The sequence below is a fragment of the Carettochelys insculpta genome, chromosome 23 (assembly GCF_033958435.1).
Source record: "Carettochelys insculpta isolate YL-2023 chromosome 23, ASM3395843v1, whole genome shotgun sequence".
Taxonomy (NCBI): domain Eukaryota; kingdom Metazoa; phylum Chordata; order Testudines; family Carettochelyidae; genus Carettochelys; species Carettochelys insculpta.
Genome location: NC_134159.1, coordinates 15,577,226 through 15,596,500, shown reverse-complemented (window position 1 = coordinate 15,596,500; position 19,275 = coordinate 15,577,226). Strand labels below are relative to the sequence as shown.

Genomic DNA, 19,275 nt, shown 5'->3' with positions numbered 1-19,275 from the left:
AAGCACATAGCTTACAGGGAACATTGGTCAGGACTCCTGGATCCTATTCCCAGTGTGGCCCTGACACCCGATGACCTCAGAGAAGTCACTCTCTTTGTCCGGATGTAAAGGAGCAATAATAATTCCTCTCTGCCTCCCAGGGATGTTGTGAGGATTAAGTCATTAATTCTCATAAAGGACTTCTGGAAAAACTGGGCGTGAAAAATGCTATAGAAATGTAAATTCATATGACTGAATATGTCATCGTAATATTTATTGGTTTTGCTGATGAAATAGGAGTTTTACTGAGGCCTCAGGTATGAAAAAGCTAGCAGAAAAGGAGGCATGTAAAGTGTTATGGCAACATGCAAAAGGAAATAAGTTTGATTCCTTTGATTTTTTTTTTCTTTTTCTTCCCCCCACTGGATATTTTTAAAAACAAGCTTGATATTTACAAACATGCTTTCATATAATCTAGGAGTCTTGCCAAGATCAACTGCTTTCCTTGTATATGTACCCAAGGTTCATGAGGCAGCTTAACCCCTCACCCTGCTTCCCACAAGAAGGGATCGAGAATTAATTGATAACTGCATACACATGCATTGCATTCTTCAGCATAACTTCTCTTCTTTCATTTTTCACATGCATTTTGCAAGTGCTTTTTTTGAACATCCGACATCTGTGATGGAAGGAGGCCAGAAAGCAAGTGAAGAGAAATGTGTCTTGAGGTTGCAGTTGTGGGCCTGAATTTTGAAAGCCAGAGTGAGACACACAATTTGGATCACATAAAAACTGTCCCATATCATTGACCGTAGTAGTTTAGAACCAAATATGAACAGAGATCTTTTATGGGTCTGATTTCTCCCACTGCCTAACCCTTTGTTTCTCATGCAGAGTTGAGGCAGAAATACCGCAGACCAAAAGACTAGGATTCCTCCTGGTCTGATATCATCTGAAAACAAAAGTGTCAGAACTCTTTGAAGAAAGTCTATTGGAGGGATATCCAGTCCCATTTTTACAGCTCAACAAAGTTCAGCATTTGGGGACGTGCATGCCCTAATGTAGGGGTGAGCATACTTACTACATTGGTCCCCACTTTTCATCCCTGCAATTAGCAGGGCTCCCATCAACCTGTCTAATGTCATCCAAATTGATGGAAATTTGCACTAGTTCATACGAAAATTTAAAAAAAAAAAAGTTTTGGCCTGTGTAAGAAAATACATCTGTAGAACGTAAAGACTTTATGGATCGGTGTATAAATGTGAATACACAGACAGAAAAACAGGAAGAGATTTCAACATTTTAACGAGATGGATGAGCCAGAGACCCAGCAGCCGATCGTGCTGCTCCCCTTATGAAATTTCGTGCCCCCACCCTCAGAAGACATTCCTCTTACTTGGGAACCCACATTCGCAAAGGAGGTTTGTGTCGCTGTGTAAACTAGTGTCATTTTATCCAGGACTGCCGAGGTACAACAGGGGGATAAAGACGTGTATCCTTTGAAGATGCTGAGACTACAGTTGACAGTGAGCTCAGTCTGCAGGCGATACTAAAATGTTTTGACTGCCATCACCCTCACATGCATGCTAGTGTCTTTCCCCCGGCTGCTTAGACTTTGTCTAATCCATCTATCTAGGCTCACCATTGTGGTCATGCTTTCATATCGTGTACTTTCTCAGGACAAGGACTTTGTTTGTCCATACAGTGCCTAGCTCACTAGACACTGCCATGATATGGAATACCAGCTCCTCTGGCCCAGAGAGTAGGAGACATGGGTGGTGATGTGGGCCAGACCAGGTCTACCTGCTCAGCACTTCAGAGCCATTTGGAACCTTGGAGTGAAAGTCTAGAGAATTCCCTGAACCATCTTCGCAGAATTCAGAATAACCATCTCTCCTCATCCTTAAGCAGACTGGCTCCCTCTTACGGGCGCCTTTGTGAGAATCGGCTTGTTACGCTTTTCATAACCATGCTTTGCTCTGACCCGATCTCTGTTCAAAAGGTGCACTTCACCCTATGCCTTCAGAATTCCTCTGATGCAATTACGAAAGGTGAGCAAGACAGAAGGGACAGGGTACATTATTCTTTAAGAAATCAGCAATAAAGGGTTTGGAAGATGGTGATGGATTACAGAATCTCTGAGAAGAATTGGGTTGAAGAATGACCCAGAGTTTTGGTACTAATGCTCAACCTCTTTGAATCTGTAGAACCTCCAGGTCTCATGGGAAACAGGCTCTCTCTCTAGATTGCAGCTACTTCTTGCTTTTGTTCTGCTCTCTTGTGGTATGTCTACACCTCTTTCTTCTATAACACTTAGCAACATGTCTGAAGCGACTTTTGTCACTGGAAAATAGCAGCCTCCTAAGCTTTACTGTTAGAAGAGTAGCTTGGGATCTGGAGGATCCAAGTGCAAATCCTGCTGAGAACGTGTTACACTTCCAGCCTTGGCCAGACCCCGGAATTGCAGAAGGAGCAGAGAAAATATAGCAGAAAAAGTTAACCAAACTACAGATTGGTTAGAATATTTTAGCCCAGAGGTCAGCAACCCCCAGCACAGGTGCCAAGAGTGGCACGTGAGCCGATTCTTTTTATCAGCACACAAGGCAGGAGCTCAGCCCTGCCCCACCTCCCCCATGCAGCCAGAGGTTGCTGAAAGCCAGGCCGCCTGTGGATTAACAAAAGGCCAGCTCATGCTGCCAACCACCACCTCAGGGGTAAAGCTCTGCATCTTCATTTATCTATTAATGAAGCTGTTGTAAGTAGGACTATTAGTGACTTTAAAAAGTATCATTTGGACCACACGTAGAGGTCAAATTTCAGCACTCTGCCTTGGAAAGGTTGCTGACCCCTGACCTAAAATGTATCCATCTTGCTGGTATTTTAGTGATAGACTGTGTTATTCCTCCTAGTTACAAGCTTCTGTCAGGACATTTTAATTGATTTCAGTGCAGTTATGAACTGAGCTAGTTTTACCCATGCATCTATCAAAGCTAGCTTTGAAACAGTCGCTGACTTGATGAGGAATTAAAATAAAACAAAAAGATCTCAGCAAACTGAGTGATTGGGCAGCAAAATGGCAAATGAAATTTAATGTGGGTAAGTGTAAGGTAATGCACATTGGAAAAAAATAACCCAAATTACACGTACAACATGATGGAGTCAAATTTAGCTACGATAGATCAGGAAAGGGATCTTGGAGTTATAGTGGATAGTTCTCTGAAGACATCCACGCAGTGTGCAGCGGCAGTTAGTAAAGCAAATAGGATGTTAGGAACTATTAAAAAAGGGATAGATAATAAGACAAAAGATATCATACTTCCCCTATATAAAACTATGGTACGCCCACATCTTGAGTACTGTGTGCAGATGTGGTCTCCTCACCTTAAAAAAGATATATTGGCATTAGAAAAGGTACAGAAAAGGGCGACTAAGATGATTAGGGGTTTGGAACGGGTCCCATATGGGGAGAGGCTAGAGAGACTGGGACTTTTCAGTCTGGAAGAGAGGCGATTGAGGGGTGATATGATAGAGGTATATAAAATCATGAATGATGTGGAGAGAGTGAACATAGAAAAATTATTTACCTTTTCCCATAATACAAGAACTGGGGGACACCAAATGAAAGTGAGGGGTAGTAGGTTCAAAACTAATAAAAGGAAATTTTTCTTCACGCAGCGCACAGTCAACCTGTGGAATTCCTTGCCGGAGGAGGCTGTGAAGGCCAGGACTCTATTAGGGTTTAAAAAAGAGCTCGATAAATATTTGCAGGTTAGGTCCATAAATGGCTATTAGCCAGGGGTAAAGTATGGTGCCCTGGTCTTCAGTACAAGGGCAGGAGATGGATGGCAGGAGATAAATCACTTGATCACTGTCTTCTGTTCTCCTTCTCTGGGGCACCTGGCATTGGCCACTGTTGGCAGATGGGATGCTGGGCTGGATGGACCTTTGGTCTGACCCAGTATGGCCGTTCTTATGTTCTAAGCATTCACAGAATCAGAGAGCAGCTGCATTTTCCTGCCAGATTTACTGCAAACAAGTCCTTTTAGTTCAGCCTGCCTGAGGAAAGCAAATTGAACACCGGGTAGAACTGATCTTTGTGTTTCGAAGTAGCGCTGTGTTGATGTTCTTCGGCACAGGAGGAAGAACTTGGCTCAACCAGTCAGTGTTGACAGCTTGGTGGAGTGGTTTCCTGGGGATGCGGGGGGATAATGAGGATACCGACAGGGAGAGAGCATGCTTGTATCAGAAACTGTTTTGAAAAGGCTGGAGATGCAACTAGGCAAAACAAGTTGCCGCCAAGACTACTTAAAGCAAAATTGCTAGACTGGGGCTTGAAGAGGTCTTATATTTCCGCCCACTGCTCCAGACAAAACACCCTTTGTATGTGAGGCTAAAGAAGAGCGCTGCTCTGGGGAGAAGTCCCAGGTCTTCTGATAGGTCTGGTGTGACGTGTGTGTTTTGCCCTCTTGTATCCCAACCTCTCTAACTTAGAACCCACTCTCTTGAATAGGAAATAGCAGGCAGAGGCGTTAACCCCTTGGTTGGTTGTGGCACTGTGAAACCAAACAAATAAGATGAGCTGCATGGGACATTTCCTGTGATCTGTTTATCCAGTGCAAACCAAAATCCTGCTCGTTGAGAGCAGGCAGTGTCTCTCTCCTCCAGAAGTGTGGTTTTCAGCTGGTGTGCCGTGAGAACTGTCCAAGTGTGCTGTGAAATGTCATCTATTTCCCCTCTCTGTAGCTCTTTGCAGAACTGGTGTCGGGGGGGAGGATGGGACAGGCGTGGAGAGAAATTGATGACCCCACACCAGCCGGAGCTCAAGGAGCAAGGCTACCTGAGTCCCAGTTGGCGCGGGATGGTCAATTCCGCCCCCCACCCCGTCGTGGCTCTGCAAAGGGGAAATGCCGACCCAGCAGGCTGAAATGCTGCTTCCCAGCACAAATGGGCTGTCAGAGAGCCGGCGCCCCCATCCCTGCTATTGCAAGTGGGGAAGGAGGGACCCTTTTAGAGCTGGGACGTGGTATAAATGCTTGTGCGTACTCCCCTCCCTCCCCCATGAGCAAAAAGTGGGCATGCCATGGAATTGTCTGTCTCATTGAAGTGTGTCAAGTTAGTGACGAGGTGAGAGCCAGTGTGCTTGAGTGGTGTTTCTCAACACCCAGACTGGTGCCAGTCTCTGAGATCTCCCTGACGCAGTCTAGGGAGGCAGCAAGCCAGTCCGTGGACCTGAAAAGGCTGAAAAACCCTGTTCTTGAGCAGCGCCTTCTAAGCAACAGCAGGCTTCAGTAGATCATTAATGATCTACTGATCATTCAGTAGATCGTTACGGACGCTGAAAATGCACTCTATAGGGCATTGCTGCTGGCTGTTATTTAAAGCACAGGTCTAACCAGAAAAAGAGGACAGTATAAAAATCCGCTGTGTGTTTTGTTCTTTCTCTCTTGTGCTCAACCCATCTGCATCCTTCAATAGGAAGGTTAGTACACACTTCACGAGTTATGCTAGACTTCACCCCTTCCCCACGGGGCACAAAGTTTCCAGGAGAGGTTGTTTGCCTACTGAAGCACTGAATTTCTACACTTATCAGTGTAATGAAGGCACTTGCCTCTCAGCAGCCTTCCCAGGAATCTTGTTGTTTGACTTCTGTCCAAGCAGGAAAGTTTCCCCAAGTCTTCAGTCAAGTAGCCGGCAGGTTCACTGAACTGCAGCAAATTCATTTCCCTGGGTTTCAAGCCCACTTGAATGGTGTGGGGTAGAGAAATTCATCTCAGTCTTAAACTTTATTGGGTTCATGCACTACAAGTTGAACATCTCTAATCTGGAACTCTTGTGTCATCCGTAACCTGGCATGATGTTAGCTAGCCAGATGACCACTTCTCAGGTGTGTGGTCAAGTTTCCTGTGGTCCCATTAAGTTTGCTTACAGCCACCAGTCCTGTCTGTCAGGGTTCTGTGTTGTTTTTTAGCTCTAATTTACCCCTAACTGTCTTCTAAGAGCCCAGTAAGCAGTGGAAGTGTTTGTAATGTGCTAGACAATACTGACCTCCAGCGGTCCAGCAACTTCTCTTGTTCGGCACCAGTCAGGTCCCAAGGATGCCAGGCCAGAGAGGTTCAACCTGTATTAAGGAGAAACTCTGGGAGCTGAGAAGGGGAGAGTCAAAAATCCAGTTCGCGGCAGAGGTGAGGGCGTGGGGAGGGAGGGAATATTGGTGGCAAAATGGACATTTTGTGAACCTGACCTCTGCACAGAGGAGCCAGTGAGAACCAAGCAGCCCCCATAAGCCATTGTCTGGAGGGCTTAGGTTGGGTTTACACTGTACACTGTCTTTGCTAGTGCCAAAGCAGCAATGAAGGCTCTCAAAATGACTAGCTGCCTTTGAAAACGGAGGCTGTTGCCTCTCTGCATGGAACTGCCCAGCCGGCTGGCAGGGAGGTGGAGGATGAAGGAGTTGCTTGCTGTCGACAAGGTTTGAATTGCTTCTGGACACCCAAGGATCAATCAAGAGGTTCACAAACCCTCTGGTTCTGTGAGGGAGGGCCAGCAAAGCCCGCAGTGGCAGGACCTCAGGGGGGCTGGCAAAGTGCCTGGGCTGGCAGGCCCCGTGGAGGTTGTCTGGAGGCTGGGACCCAGCAGTGGGGCTAGCCCCCCAGGCCCAGGAAAGTGAGGTACAAAGTCTGGGGTTTCAGCAGCGCCCCCCCTCCCCCACGCACCCTTGCTTCACATACCTCATATTCACTCCGGTGTGCTCATGCAGCATACATTGGATACACCAGTCATGGAGGAATTCTCACGGCAACAGACCCCTTCACGAGACTTCCACAGTTCATCCCCTCTTGTGACAGTCTGCCATTTTGAACGTGGCCAGCACCTTGGAACTCTGAGCCTGGTAGACATGGAAGGAGAGATGGATGTCACCCATTTGCTCTTGTAAGTTGTCGTGGTTAAAGACACAGCATCATCTTTGTCTCAATCAGTGTTATAGGAGCAAATAGAGAGGAAGAATGTTCTTGGGGTTACACACCAGTCTAGACTTTGTGAGATCCATGAGTGTCTGCCACAGCCTGCTTGTGCGAGCTTGGGAGGTTGCTTCATTTCATTGTGTCTCAGGTCCTCATCTGTAAAATGGGAGTAAAGCAACTTCCGCATCTCACATTCTCCATCACACAGACGGAGGAACCTTGGGAACAGGTATAACAATTTGAGAAAGTTATTCTCTTAGCTTTGAGGCCCCACCCTCTGTGAAGTTCCTGGTCACATGGGATTGCAGCCACATCTTGGACTAGCATCATGCTGCTTTGGCACTGGAACTATTTTAGCTCTGTGTGTGTGTGTGTGTGTGTGTGTGTGTGTGTGTGTGTGTGTGTGTGAGAGAGAGAGAGAGAGAGAGAGAGAGAGAGAGAGAGCTCTAGCTCTTCCACCCCCTTTAGACCTGTTGAGATCGGATTGCCAACTCTCCAAGACTAGACTCCACTGCTGCAAATACAGTTCTTCAGGAGTCTGTGCTGGAGCCTTTCAGAGCAGAGATTTAAAATCACTGCTTCGTCTACAGCTGTCTTTGTTGAGTGCCTTGTTCTTCACTGGCTAATGGGGTCAGATCCACCTTAAAGTTGTAGGCAGTGCCGGTACCTGTGACCTTGAGGTGGCTAAATCAGAATCAATTGTTTGTGTTTGTTGAGATAGAGGTGGAATTCTCTCCCTTGCTCCTGAAGAGAAGGAAGATAGTGCATTACTCTCATTAATCCAGGTTGTAATTCATCTTGTAGCTTCTTTGTTACAGATAATCTACTGCCCTGTGCATGCTGCTAGGCAGAAACTAAGATCTAACATGCTGGGGTGAGTGGCGGTCCAAGAAGGGCTTGAGGTGGTGTGTTGTGTACCAGTTGCTGGTGCTTACTTCACCTGCTCTGACCAGGATTTTCAGGCTTCAGCTGTCTGTGTCAGGGTAGAGAATTGCAATTGGACTCACTTTGATGCAACTGAATTGTGCTTTGACTTCTCCCCAGGTTGAGTAGCTCTACTGAGCAAAGCACTTCATCCCGGCTCATACGGAAGCATAAGCGCAGGAGGAGAAAACAAAGGATGCGACAGATTGACAGGGTAAGGATGGAGCTGTAGCATACAGTGGAGTGAGTCGTGTTTCTGACGGGTGCCGTGTGTGTGCTAGAAAGACAAAGCCCACTGCACTGCCCACCCCCTTGGGCTTTGAACCATATCTTTGACCTAGGAATCTTGCAGTATTATCACAGCGTGTTGATTTTCTTCAGACCTTTGGCTTTGGTGTTGAGTGACCCTGCTTTTGACCTCGTTCTCGGTGCCACCTGCTCCCACGAGACAGCCTCAGTTAGGAAACTGCCTTTAGTAATGGAAAGGACCAGTGACTAGGAGACCATTTCAGTACTGAGTCTCATATCCTGCGTCAGCCACTGCTCACATTGCGGGCAATAGGAGAGGATGCTCAGTTCTTAGCAGAGACTCAGCAATGTGCAAAGATTGCGTCTCACTCTGTTCTGTAGCAGAACCGGAGTGACTCAGATGATGGGTTGTAATTTCGCCAGGCCCTCGTTTGCGTCTCATTAAAAATATCCCTGCAACCAGTGCTGCTTTTGTGCCGGTACTAGCCTGTACTGAATACCGGCACCTTGGCAGCCCCAGCCATGGAACTGGCTGTAGGAGCAGGGGGAGAGAGCCAGGTGAGTACTATTTTTAAACAAAAAAAAAAAAGCCACTGCCTAGGACCTTTTAAAGCAAACCAGATTTGTTAATGCCTTAGTGCTAAAACTGAGCTATCCTCCAGCGTGGCTGCTGAACCTGAATTATGTTTCAATGCAGCCAAGTGTGCAGCGTGTTCTGTTTGCCTTTCTGTAAACTTTTGTGGCCTCAGGTTTTGTTCGCGCAGGAATATGAGAAGGAGCTTTGATGCATGTGAATACCAGGACTCACATGCCAATGAGTATCTGAGCAAGAGGCATACTTTCTTTAGGTCATCTGGTCAGAAACTTAGCATGTATGGCTCCAGTTGAGAATCCCTAATGTTGAGCATTGCTAAGAGTGTGTTTCAATTAACCCATTGGGTGTGGGCCTGCCAACAGGGGAGCAGTTGTCCTGGGCCAGCGTTTCCAAAGTGCCCAGGTCTCCCAGCTGCTGCTATTGCAGCAGTGGTGGTGTCCAGAGCCACAGCCCCTTTCCAATTTCTACTGGAGTGCCACAGGATGCACTCCAGGTGTCTCTGAGAGCTGGTGGAAGGAGGGAAGGAGGTGGTGCGCTCTGGAAGATGTTGAGGGCTGGCTGCCTCCAGCCCCGCCCCTTGCATCCCAGGCGCATAGCGGTTCCCCCAACCCAATTTGCCCAGGGGCCTGGCCATTCTGTCTGCCCCACGATTGGGTGGAATGCATTTGTTGAAGACTGAAGAGTAAGGAATCAATTTCAGGAAATCGGGATCGGTTCCTAGGTGTTTCCCATACAGAAGATGGGAGAAGAAGAGGGAAGGTCCACATCCGATCCGTTGGTTGCTTCCAGTGAATTGCTCCCAGTTAGTTATTTTCATTGGTAGATTCGGAACCATTTAAAAGCTGGGGATCTTATGAAGTCTCTTTTGTATTTTTCCAGTCCTCCTCATTCAGCAGCATCACAGATTCCACTATGTCCCTGAATATCATCACCGTCACGCTGAACATGGGTAAGATGATGTACCATTGCTGTTGTTGGTTTTTACTCTTAGTTCTATTGGTTGAGTGCTGTAAATACACATTGTTTTCTATTAAAGTCAAGATTTCGCACTTCTGTAATACCGGACCTACTTACATTGAGGCCTGATCCAAAGTTCTTGAGAAGTCAGTGACAAGGTCCTGTCCCCCTCCCCGCCGATGTCAAGGAACATAAATTTTGACAGCTGTACAGACTGCCCGATGAAGTGCGTGGGTCTCATTCCAGCTCAGAGTGGATGTGTCTGTGTCACGTAACCCATATCGTAGCTGTCTCAGATTTTCAGTCTTCACTGTAGACACAGCAAAAGGGCCAGGACTGTGGTCCCTGGAGATGGAATTGTCCTCTATCTCCTAGAAGTGGGGTAAGGAGAAAGGTAGCTGGGTGATAGAGGCTTACGTTGCTGTTACCCATGCAATCCACATTGTTTGCATAAACAGACATTTTCAGAGCTACGTCCAACCCTTTCTCCAGCGCTGAATTCCTGCCCTTTCAGGGCTACACAGAAAAACAAACATGACCTGACACCATTAAGTGTTTTATTTCTAGGTGCAGACAAGTCTTTTCAGTACAGTTCCTCTTGCTTATTTTCTTTAAAATGTGCAAATTTTCAACGAGTTATATTGAAACAAATAATCCAAGATCAACAACCTTCCTGCTGCTTGGATGATCATGCCAGGTACATATAACCAGCTCAGCTTAGCCTTTTGGTCTCAATGTCCACAATGCTTCTGTGGGTTCTGGGGTGGTGCTTGAGAAATCTGAAAGACATCTACCTCTTTGAAGGCCACACTCTTCCAGCTTGCAGTGTCCTTCCATTCACCTCGCTTACTTTTTTTTCTTCCCCCTCTCTCTGCCTCCCTAGAAAAGTACAATTTCCTGGGGATCAGCATCGTTGGACAGAGCAATGACCGAGGAGATGGCGGCATTTACATTGGCTCGATCATGAAAGGAGGAGCTGTAGCAGCAGATGGCCGAATTGAACCAGGAGATATGCTTCTGCAGGTTAGTCCATGACCCCCCAGTTATGCCACCTTCCGAAATATTTAGTGGCTTCCGCTCAGCCTTTCCACCAGCTTCCCTCATTCCTGAATCCAGGAGTGAAATTTACCCTTGTGTAAAAAAGTTGGCCCAGGATCTACCCACTATTTAAGTCTCCAAATCGTTGCCATTTCACTTGCGCTCCCCCTGCTGGCTGGCTGACCACCTCTGCAGCAATGGAACGTCTCTTCGTTTTCCTGACCAAATGAAAACAAAGTTAAGACCAATTAAATTTGGTGCCAGACTCATGCTGCTTGAAAATTCAGCACAATTCATTGCTGTTGGTGTGGGACAGGCGAAGGGGAGCTTATGCAAAATAGCCTTTCCTCTTTGGTTATAACCTTCCATGTCTCGTGTGGCATGTTCCAGGTGAACGAGGTCAACTTTGAAAACATGAGCAATGACGATGCAGTACGGGTTTTACGGGAAATAGTCTCCAAGCCTGGGTGAGTGTCTCAGCAAGTCCCCATTATCTCCTCTTCTCTTGTCACTCAGTATTGGGCAGAGCTCAAGCAGTTCAGCAGTTCAGTCTGGATAAGCATGGAGGGTCTGGAAGCTTATGCCAACTCTCTGAACTTGGGAACATGTTTAGAGATTACGGGGCCCTACACGATATTAAACTGGTGCCCATGGGCCAGCAATGGGCAGCCAAGAATAGGGAGTTGGCCACATGCATGTGAGCGGCCCTCCTTCATCTTGGTGGGCTGCTGCAGCCTGTGAACCACCTATCTGCAACCCAAACCTCCACACCTCGTGTGCCCTGGGGCTCAGGAGCCCTGAACTTCCTGACATCTCTCCCCCATCCCAAGACTCTTGGAGCACCACGAATTTCCTGATTTGTGCTCTGTCCTTGCTCCTTCCACTCCCTCCCAGAGCCAGAGTGCCAGGAACAGCTGTTTCATGGCATTCCAGCTCGGCGGGGGTGGGGGAGGAGGACTAGGGACAGAAAACAAATCAGCGGATTTGCAGTACTATGAAAGTGCTAGGCGAGAGAGGGAGAAGTAGGAAGTGAGAGGCTCAAGTGCCCTAGGGGGCAAGAGATTGGCAGGGCAGGAGGGAGGGAGGCAGATACGGAGTCTGTGGTTCACCCACCATTTCTTTGTGCCCAATGGCAGCTGCAGGAGTGGAAGGTGATGACGATTTTTTTAAAGGTGATTTTATAAGCTTCAGCAACACTTTTAAAGCAAATTTTAAATGATGGTTCTGTCAGTTAACACAATAAATTCAGAAAGTGACCGTATGCACCTGCCCTTGCAAATGCCTGTGAAATGGCTCCCTTACCACCTGAATGGCTCTTTTACAAGTCGTGTTCTGATAATATGCCTGGCGCGCTCTATCACTTTTAAGTTATCTAGATCCTGTCTGGAGGAAGCAGAGCCACAGAACAGGGATAGGAAGAGACAGGTCAGTTGACACTGAGTCCCAGTGATGCTCCAAATTTTCAGATGACCTACATAGCTGCATATTCTGCATGATGGTGACTGTTCTATCTGCCATTCCTGGGCAGGAACAAATTAGTTCACAGCTGTAGAGTATCATTCTCCCAATTCCACACGGAAAGGAAGCTGAGTCATCCATATTTATTGTCTTTTCAGACCTATCAGCCTAACGGTGGCCAAGTGCTGGGACCCCACACCTAGGAGTTATTTCACTATCCCCAGGGGTAAGTGAGCAGCCAGTCTAATGGCACAAATTAACAAGGTTTTCAAAACTCCTGGCACAAAGCCCTGATGGGTCGAGGCATTCTGGTTACCCTGCCCTCTTTAGGAAGTGTTCTCTTTTACAATCCTTTGCAAACAGATCAGGATATCTAGCTCTGAGTTTGAGGGGAGCAGCGGGAGGTTCTATCTTTCTCAGTCTGTTCTCTCGTGGCTTCACTTAGGTGTGGGTCTTGGCCCAGGGTCCCATTTCCGAGTACAATATGATAAGACTCCTATCTAAATCACAGGAGAAGGATTATCTTGGATAGACCCCTGCAACTAACCAACCGTCCCTGCTTAGTGCCCTGAGTGAAGGCAAAAGACTCTCCTAGGACATCCAGTGCCTTTGGGTCCCCCACACTAGTAGGCCTGCCGACTGGAGATGCAAAGGGGGCAATTGCTACAGGGCCTGGTAATGCAAAAGGGCCCAGAAGTGCTCAACTGCTGTTACTGCAGTGACGGCCAGAGGGCGGGGGCCCTTTCCCTTCCTCCTAATGCCCCACCCCTTCCTCCTGAGACCCTGCCCCTTTTAGGGCGGGGAGCAACACCTTCCCTCCCACTTTGCCCATGGGCCCAGCGAGTCTGCACACCAGTCATCGTCTTAGCCCTTTGCACATGTGAATGACATTGACCCTAAGAGAAAAAGGCTGTGCAAGTAATTGTCTCCTATCCACCTCCTCCAGTACTTCCTGCTAGGTGGATTCTACCAGAAATACGATTTGTTTCCTACCTTTTGTTTGTTTTTGCCATTCCAGCTGAACCCGTGAGGCCAATTGACCCTGCAGCGTGGATCTCTCATACCACAGCCATGACGGGAGCGTACCCCCGTTACGGTATGAGCCCCTCCATGAGCACCATCACATCTACCAGCTCCTCACTAACAAGCTCAATTCCCGATTCGGAAAGTAAGTCGCACTGCGGCCAGCACAGGGCAGATATCTTCTGCTCAGGGCCGTCAGTGCAGAGCTGCACAAAAAGCAAAGCCAGACACAAACGAACGTGACAGCCGCACCAAACATTTGTATTATTTTCCATTTTAATTTTAACTTGTGGGGAGCAAAAAACTTTCTGAAGGTTGCTGTGGTGATTGCACAGCCTTGGAGGAGCGAGATTTTGTGCTTAAATTTTGCCCCATGAATTAGAAGAGTTACTCCCAAACCTTCCTCTCCGATCTAGGGGCAGGGGTCCATCCTCATTCATCAGTCCCTTAAAGAGCCAGAAACCGTTTTTCCTCAGGTGGGTAACCTTGCTGATCAAAAACTAGAGCATTATGCTGTCAGCTCTGCTGTATGGCTTAATTAGGTTGATGAAACATGTTGTCTTTTGTCCTGCAAGAGAAAATTAAGGGTCAGATTCTCTCCATTGGTCTGGTCTCTTGTGGCAATTCCTATTTTCTCCTATCAGCCTAGCAAGAAAGTTATAATGGTGTCTTATCTTGGAAGCTTTAGAAAGTAAGAAATCAGTTCTTCTGTGCTCTCTGGTGTGAGTGTGGGGCACCGTACAGCATTTGATTTAAAACCACATGGCACTCAAGCAAGGCAAATAAACATAGCAGATGACTGCTGGGCTACTCACCCCAGGGCCCTAATTTAGCCTGTGTCCACACTTGGAGAGTTTTTATGCTGTCGGTTTCACTGATAATCAAGAATGGATAAAAGAAAAGCACTGGTTTGTCTGCTCACTGGTTTGTGTACCTACCAGCCCTGCACTTGTCATCTGCTCAGGAGGGATTAGCAGCATGCCCACAGCTAGGTTTGTGTTTTTTCTGGTGGTGCACATTCACCCATGCCTCAGTGTGCAGAAAAGGTTTATTCTGCACATGAATGGAAAAAAAATGTGGCCAGGGATGGAGAAGATTAGAGGGAACATTGTTCACAGGCATCAGCGAGTGTTATATTTGTAGCACTTCATGGACGAAAGCAGTGCCCTTGAGGGCAGCTGTCCCGCAGTGCAGCTCTCATGGGACAAGAGGCTCCTGGAGGCTCCCCTCTTCTTCAACGCTGCTCAGCTCCAGTAGGTCAGCATTGTGGCAAGCAGAGAATCATTTGCTCCAAGGAGCAGGCATAGGCCAGGTGACAGATAAGTGAGCACTTGCTCTAAAACAGCAAGAAAGTACCTTCACTTGCACAGCACTAGTAAGAGCTGTCTGCCTCTTGTGGACGTGGCTTTCTTTTTGTGGTGCAGCTTCTGAGGTTTACTGCAAAAAAGTCATTGGCAAGTGTGGATGCGCCCACGGTTTTGGCACACAAGGGGGCTTTTTCTTAGGTGGAGGTGGGGAACCATGAAACCTTTAAAGCTCAGGCCTCCTCTCCATGGCATTGGGGCCACAGCAGGGTAGAACATGCAGAGCCCTGAGTCTTGCGGACAAATCAGGCAAGCTGTGGTCCAGATCCAGACTGCGGGCTCTACTGGGGTTGTGGGAGCAGAAGTCAGCTCCAGGCTCCACTGCCAGTCGCTGTTGTTCTCCCAGCCTGGGATAGCAGCTGGGGCCTGGGATTCCAGCCAATCAGAGCAGCAGAGGCTGGTGCCTGGGGGCAGGTGGCGCATTCGCACATGCCGGGATGCACATAAAAATTTATTCCACACATGAATGAAAAAATATCTGAAAATGAACGGAAAAACTTAGAGGAAACATTGGCCTCTATTAGCAATACCTTAAACAGCAAACGTCTGCAGGCGGGCGTGCTGCACTTTTTGAAAATCAGGCCCTTTACGGTGCCTCAGCTTGAACCTCCAAAAGCTGAAACACCTCAAATGAGTCATCATTTCTGAAAGTGTTGGCTTTTCTGACTAGGTTAACAGAGGGGTGAAGCTAGATGGCTCTAGCCTGTATTGCTTACACGCATCTCCTTTAATCTCTTTGTTTTCCACTGAAAATATTTTTCTGCTCCATGGGGTAACTGGAAAAAAAGAAATTGATTCTGTTAACGAACTGTGGCGCTGCCTTTTATAGTTCAGGTGTTATTTCCTCTCCAGGGCTTATTATGCAATGAAATCTAAATGAGAAGCACTAAGGAAGTTTATCCCTTGAAAAATGTTTTTCTTTTCTACAGTTGTACTATATGGAAAAATCCTGAGGCTTTAATACAGAATAACGGTAACCAGTGTTCCCTTTAATTTTTTCCATCCATGTGCGAAATAAATTTTGCTACGTGCATCGGGGCATGTCCAGATGTGCACCACCAATAGAAACCCATGCTGCCAGCAGCTGAATGCTCTGATAATCAGCTGGGGGGCACCTAGATCCCTCCGGGGCAGCTGCCCAAATGCTCAGCTTACAGAGAACACTGACAATAACCTTTCCATAGAATTTTTAACCCAATTGATAGCAACCATGTATAATTCCCCATAGATTCTATAGGTTGCCTTAAGACTTCTGCAGACTTCTCATTCTCCATTGAGGCTCCACTTCGGCAGGATACCACTGAAGCCAGCTTGCGTAACCCACAAGCTTAATGTTAGGCAAGTGCTTGAATACATTGCTGAATAGGGGCCTAAAATCTATAGGTTGCTTAAAGTAATGTCTGTAAACCCTTAAAGAAACCCTATGGGTTTCATTGTCAACACAATATATTGGATTTTGCCATAGAGGAAAAACAGCAACAATCATAATACTAATGAATAACGTAGACCTTCATTGATCATTTAAAGACCTTTGGGTTAATGATCAACGACACTCTCTTTCCTGGACTAATGTTTGGCTGAATTTTTAAATTCCTGGAGTTGTCTATGCCTTGGGGGTGCCTTGATATGTAAAAGGACCAGCAGACTCAGCCACACCCTGTGGAGGCTCATAAGCTACCAGCAGCTAAAATTGCAGCCTCACCTTGAAACTATGAAAGGGGAGTGATTCTCTTTTGTCAATCTTGTGTCTGCATCTCCTTAGACAGAAGGCGGCACCAGCAACTGGGGGAAGGGCCGGGAACACATTATCTGCAGTCCAAGGCAAGTGACCACTTACGCCACCGTTGCTTTATCTTGAGATGCATTTTTTCAGTCTTAGACCTCCTGAAGATTACTGGAGTCAAATATATCTGCTGATCACTGTCAAACAATGAGCGTCTGTGACTGTGTTTACATTCCTCTTGAAACATTAACGTATCGGGTGCTTTGAGACACAGTACAGTGGTTTGGAAATGTGGAACTTGGATACCCTTTAATCATGCTTCAGAAAGGAAGGTTGCCTGGCAGTGAAATCAGTTTTCTGCAGATGGCCTTCACCCCTTGTGCTGGTGGTGTGTGGCATCCCCTTTTACTAACACACACAGGAGAAAACACTGAATTCTGAACACAATGGGAGCTTAGTTTGGAGAGGGTGCGGTTACAGCAGGTGGGAGGCTCCGATGCCATTCCTCACTGTGCCACTGTCTCACTGAGTGACCTTGGGTGACTCATTTAACTTTTTTGTAGCTCAGTTTCTACACCTGTAAAAGGATTATCCTGACACAGATCAGAGGTGTATCCAGCGGCTTTGTTCGTTCCCATTTCCAGTGCTGTTTGGGCTTCTCAGGCGGCAGGTGTGATCAAAGGGTAATGTTTCATTATAAGCCACACCAGCCTATCTGGTAGTGAGGTGGGTAGCAAACTGCACTATCGTGGATTTGATTTCCCTCTTTCTGTCTCTTCCACTTGGAGCCAGTCTAATGCACAGTAGGGCAGCACACCCCTTTCTCAGGGGTGCGTCAGGAGGAAGAAAGGATCTTTCAGCCAAGCACAGCAGAAAATGGGCAAGAACATAAGAACGGCCACACTGGGTCAGACCAAAGGTCCATCTGTCCCAGTATCCTGTCTTCTGACAGTGGCCAAAGCCAGATGTCCCATGGGGAGTGAATGGAACAGGTCGCCATTGAGGTATCCCTCTCCTGTCATCCATTTCCAGCCTCTGGCAAACAGAGGCCAGGGACACCATTCCTACCCAGCCTGGCTAATAGCCACTGATGGACCTAACCCCTGTGAATTTATCTAGTTATTTTTGAACCCCGTGAAAGTCCTGGTCTTCTCAACATCCCCTGGCGAGGAGTTCCACAGGCTTGTCGTGCGCTGCGTGAAAAGCACAATCTAAACCAGAATGGACTCAACAAAAGAGCTTAAATACAAGCTGGGTTTTCCAGCCCTGGCCAAGAGCCTCCTAGATTCTTTCAAGGTTATGCTGCTGATCCTCACAGCAAATATACACAGCAGTTTTATTGTTGCTAGAAATGTGGAAGCAGCCAGTTAGGGAGCAGCATTAGATGGGTGCGAGTCTGTGTCGGGATTCCTTAGCTTGAGTACTGCACTATGTCTCCTGCTTTACTCTGTTTATAATAGCAGGGCTGGGATGACATAAACAGATTGAATGGCTCCTCTTCTTCCAGCCCAGCCCTTTCTCCTGCTTTCCTGTGGATCAGAAGGGAAGTTCCTAACATGGGGAGCATTGGTGCAACCGGTGTCACATGAACGCTTTGTGACTAAAGCACTTGAGGTTGGGGGGAGGGGTCTCAGATCAACTCCACAACGAAGCAGGGAGTGGGCTCCTTTTCTGGGTGTTTTCAGGGGAGTTTATTATCTCTCTATTTCTTCAGGCTTGTTCCCTCAAACACAAGACCCCTCCAGGACCTGAAGGCTCAGTTGCTGTTAAATCTGACTTTTTAGTGATGGATCAATCCAGTTCTTCATGTTACTTCTTAATGAAAAATGTTTCTTGTACAAGAGGATGTTCAGCCTTTTGCAGGACAACAAACTCTTGCAATAGCCTCTGGTTTTCTCTGTCGGCCCAGCTGCTTTTAGGCAGCATTAGCACCAGTGCTGTCTACCAAAGGCAGAACCTCTTTGAAAAAAGTTTGCTTATTACAAGTCAGGCAGTAGATCACTGTAGATACTTTTATGTGTAAAAGGGCACTACAGTTTTCTCTGAGTTTCGGAGGGGTATCCGTGTTAGTGTGTTTCAGCAAAAACAACGAGGAGTCTTGTGGCACCTTAAAGACTAACACATTTATTAAGGTATCAGCTTTTGTGGACTGCAGCCCCCTTCATCAGATGCAGGAAGTGAAAGCTTCAGTTGGCTGGGATTTATGCATACATATGAGAGGGTTACACCAGGGCTGATGAGGCTTATTCAATCAGGGTGGATGTGGCTCATGCCCAGCAGTGATAAGGTGAGACTCGCTAGAGGGGAAAATGTCTTATTGCAGTGAGAGAGCCACTCCCAGTCTCTGTTCAGACCCCTGAGCATTGCAAGTCCCTCTTGGCAGCCGTCGTGTTTTGGCATCTGATCCAAAACCCATTGAAATCAATGATAGGAGGTTTCTTTTTCCATTGATTTCAGTGGGATTTGGATTAGACCATTACTGTGGACGACTAGCTTGGAAATCCATCCGGCCCAGAGCAGTTTATTCATCGGCTTGGACTTTTCTCTTCAGCAGACATTGTACGTGCACGTGCAGTAAAATGAAGGTGCAAAATAAAGGCAGCAGGGGTCTGATACAACTGCACTGTCCTGAGGGCTGGACTCTTCTCCCTAGTAACCTCTAGAAGTGGAGAGGCAAGACATCTCTCAGAAGCAATGGACTAATGCAGTGATACTCAGACAGAGGTTTCAGAGCACCAAATGCCTCTTTAACATCTCTCCTCTGGCTCTTTGCAGTACGTAATAGTAAACTACTGCTTGATTTAGTTATTCACCAATTTGTTATTAACCTATTTGGATACTTTTATTATGTTATTAACCAACTGTAGAACTGTTAGCAAGTCATTTTATTGTGACAATAATATATAAATAGTAAATGAAGCAATATATTTACACAACTGTGGATGCTTTGGGTAATGTTGATCACTGATTTGTCTCACTCAGCTAATGCATCTCATTTTGATG

The 19,275-nt window shown here is 46.9% G+C and overlaps 1 protein-coding gene across 2 annotated transcripts in view; it reads left to right on the top strand.

The window, feature by feature from the left end:
* Window positions 1-19,275, top strand: part of DVL1 (dishevelled segment polarity protein 1) — a 204,151-nt gene that overhangs the window by 166,166 nt on the left and 18,710 nt on the right. The window contains exons 6-11 of one of the 2 annotated variants that reach the window (XM_075018109.1): window positions 7,986-8,079; window positions 9,589-9,658; window positions 10,550-10,689; window positions 11,095-11,171; window positions 12,321-12,388; window positions 13,181-13,258. In XM_075018109.1, the coding sequence (XP_074874210.1) occupies window positions 7,986-8,079; window positions 9,589-9,658; window positions 10,550-10,689; window positions 11,095-11,171; window positions 12,321-12,388; window positions 13,181-13,258 (527 nt within the window). Of the gene's footprint in view, window positions 1-7,985; window positions 8,080-9,588; window positions 9,659-10,549; window positions 10,690-11,094; window positions 11,172-12,320; window positions 12,389-13,180; window positions 13,331-19,275 lie in introns of both variants that reach the window. The other variant, XM_075018108.1, reaches the window with a different exon arrangement.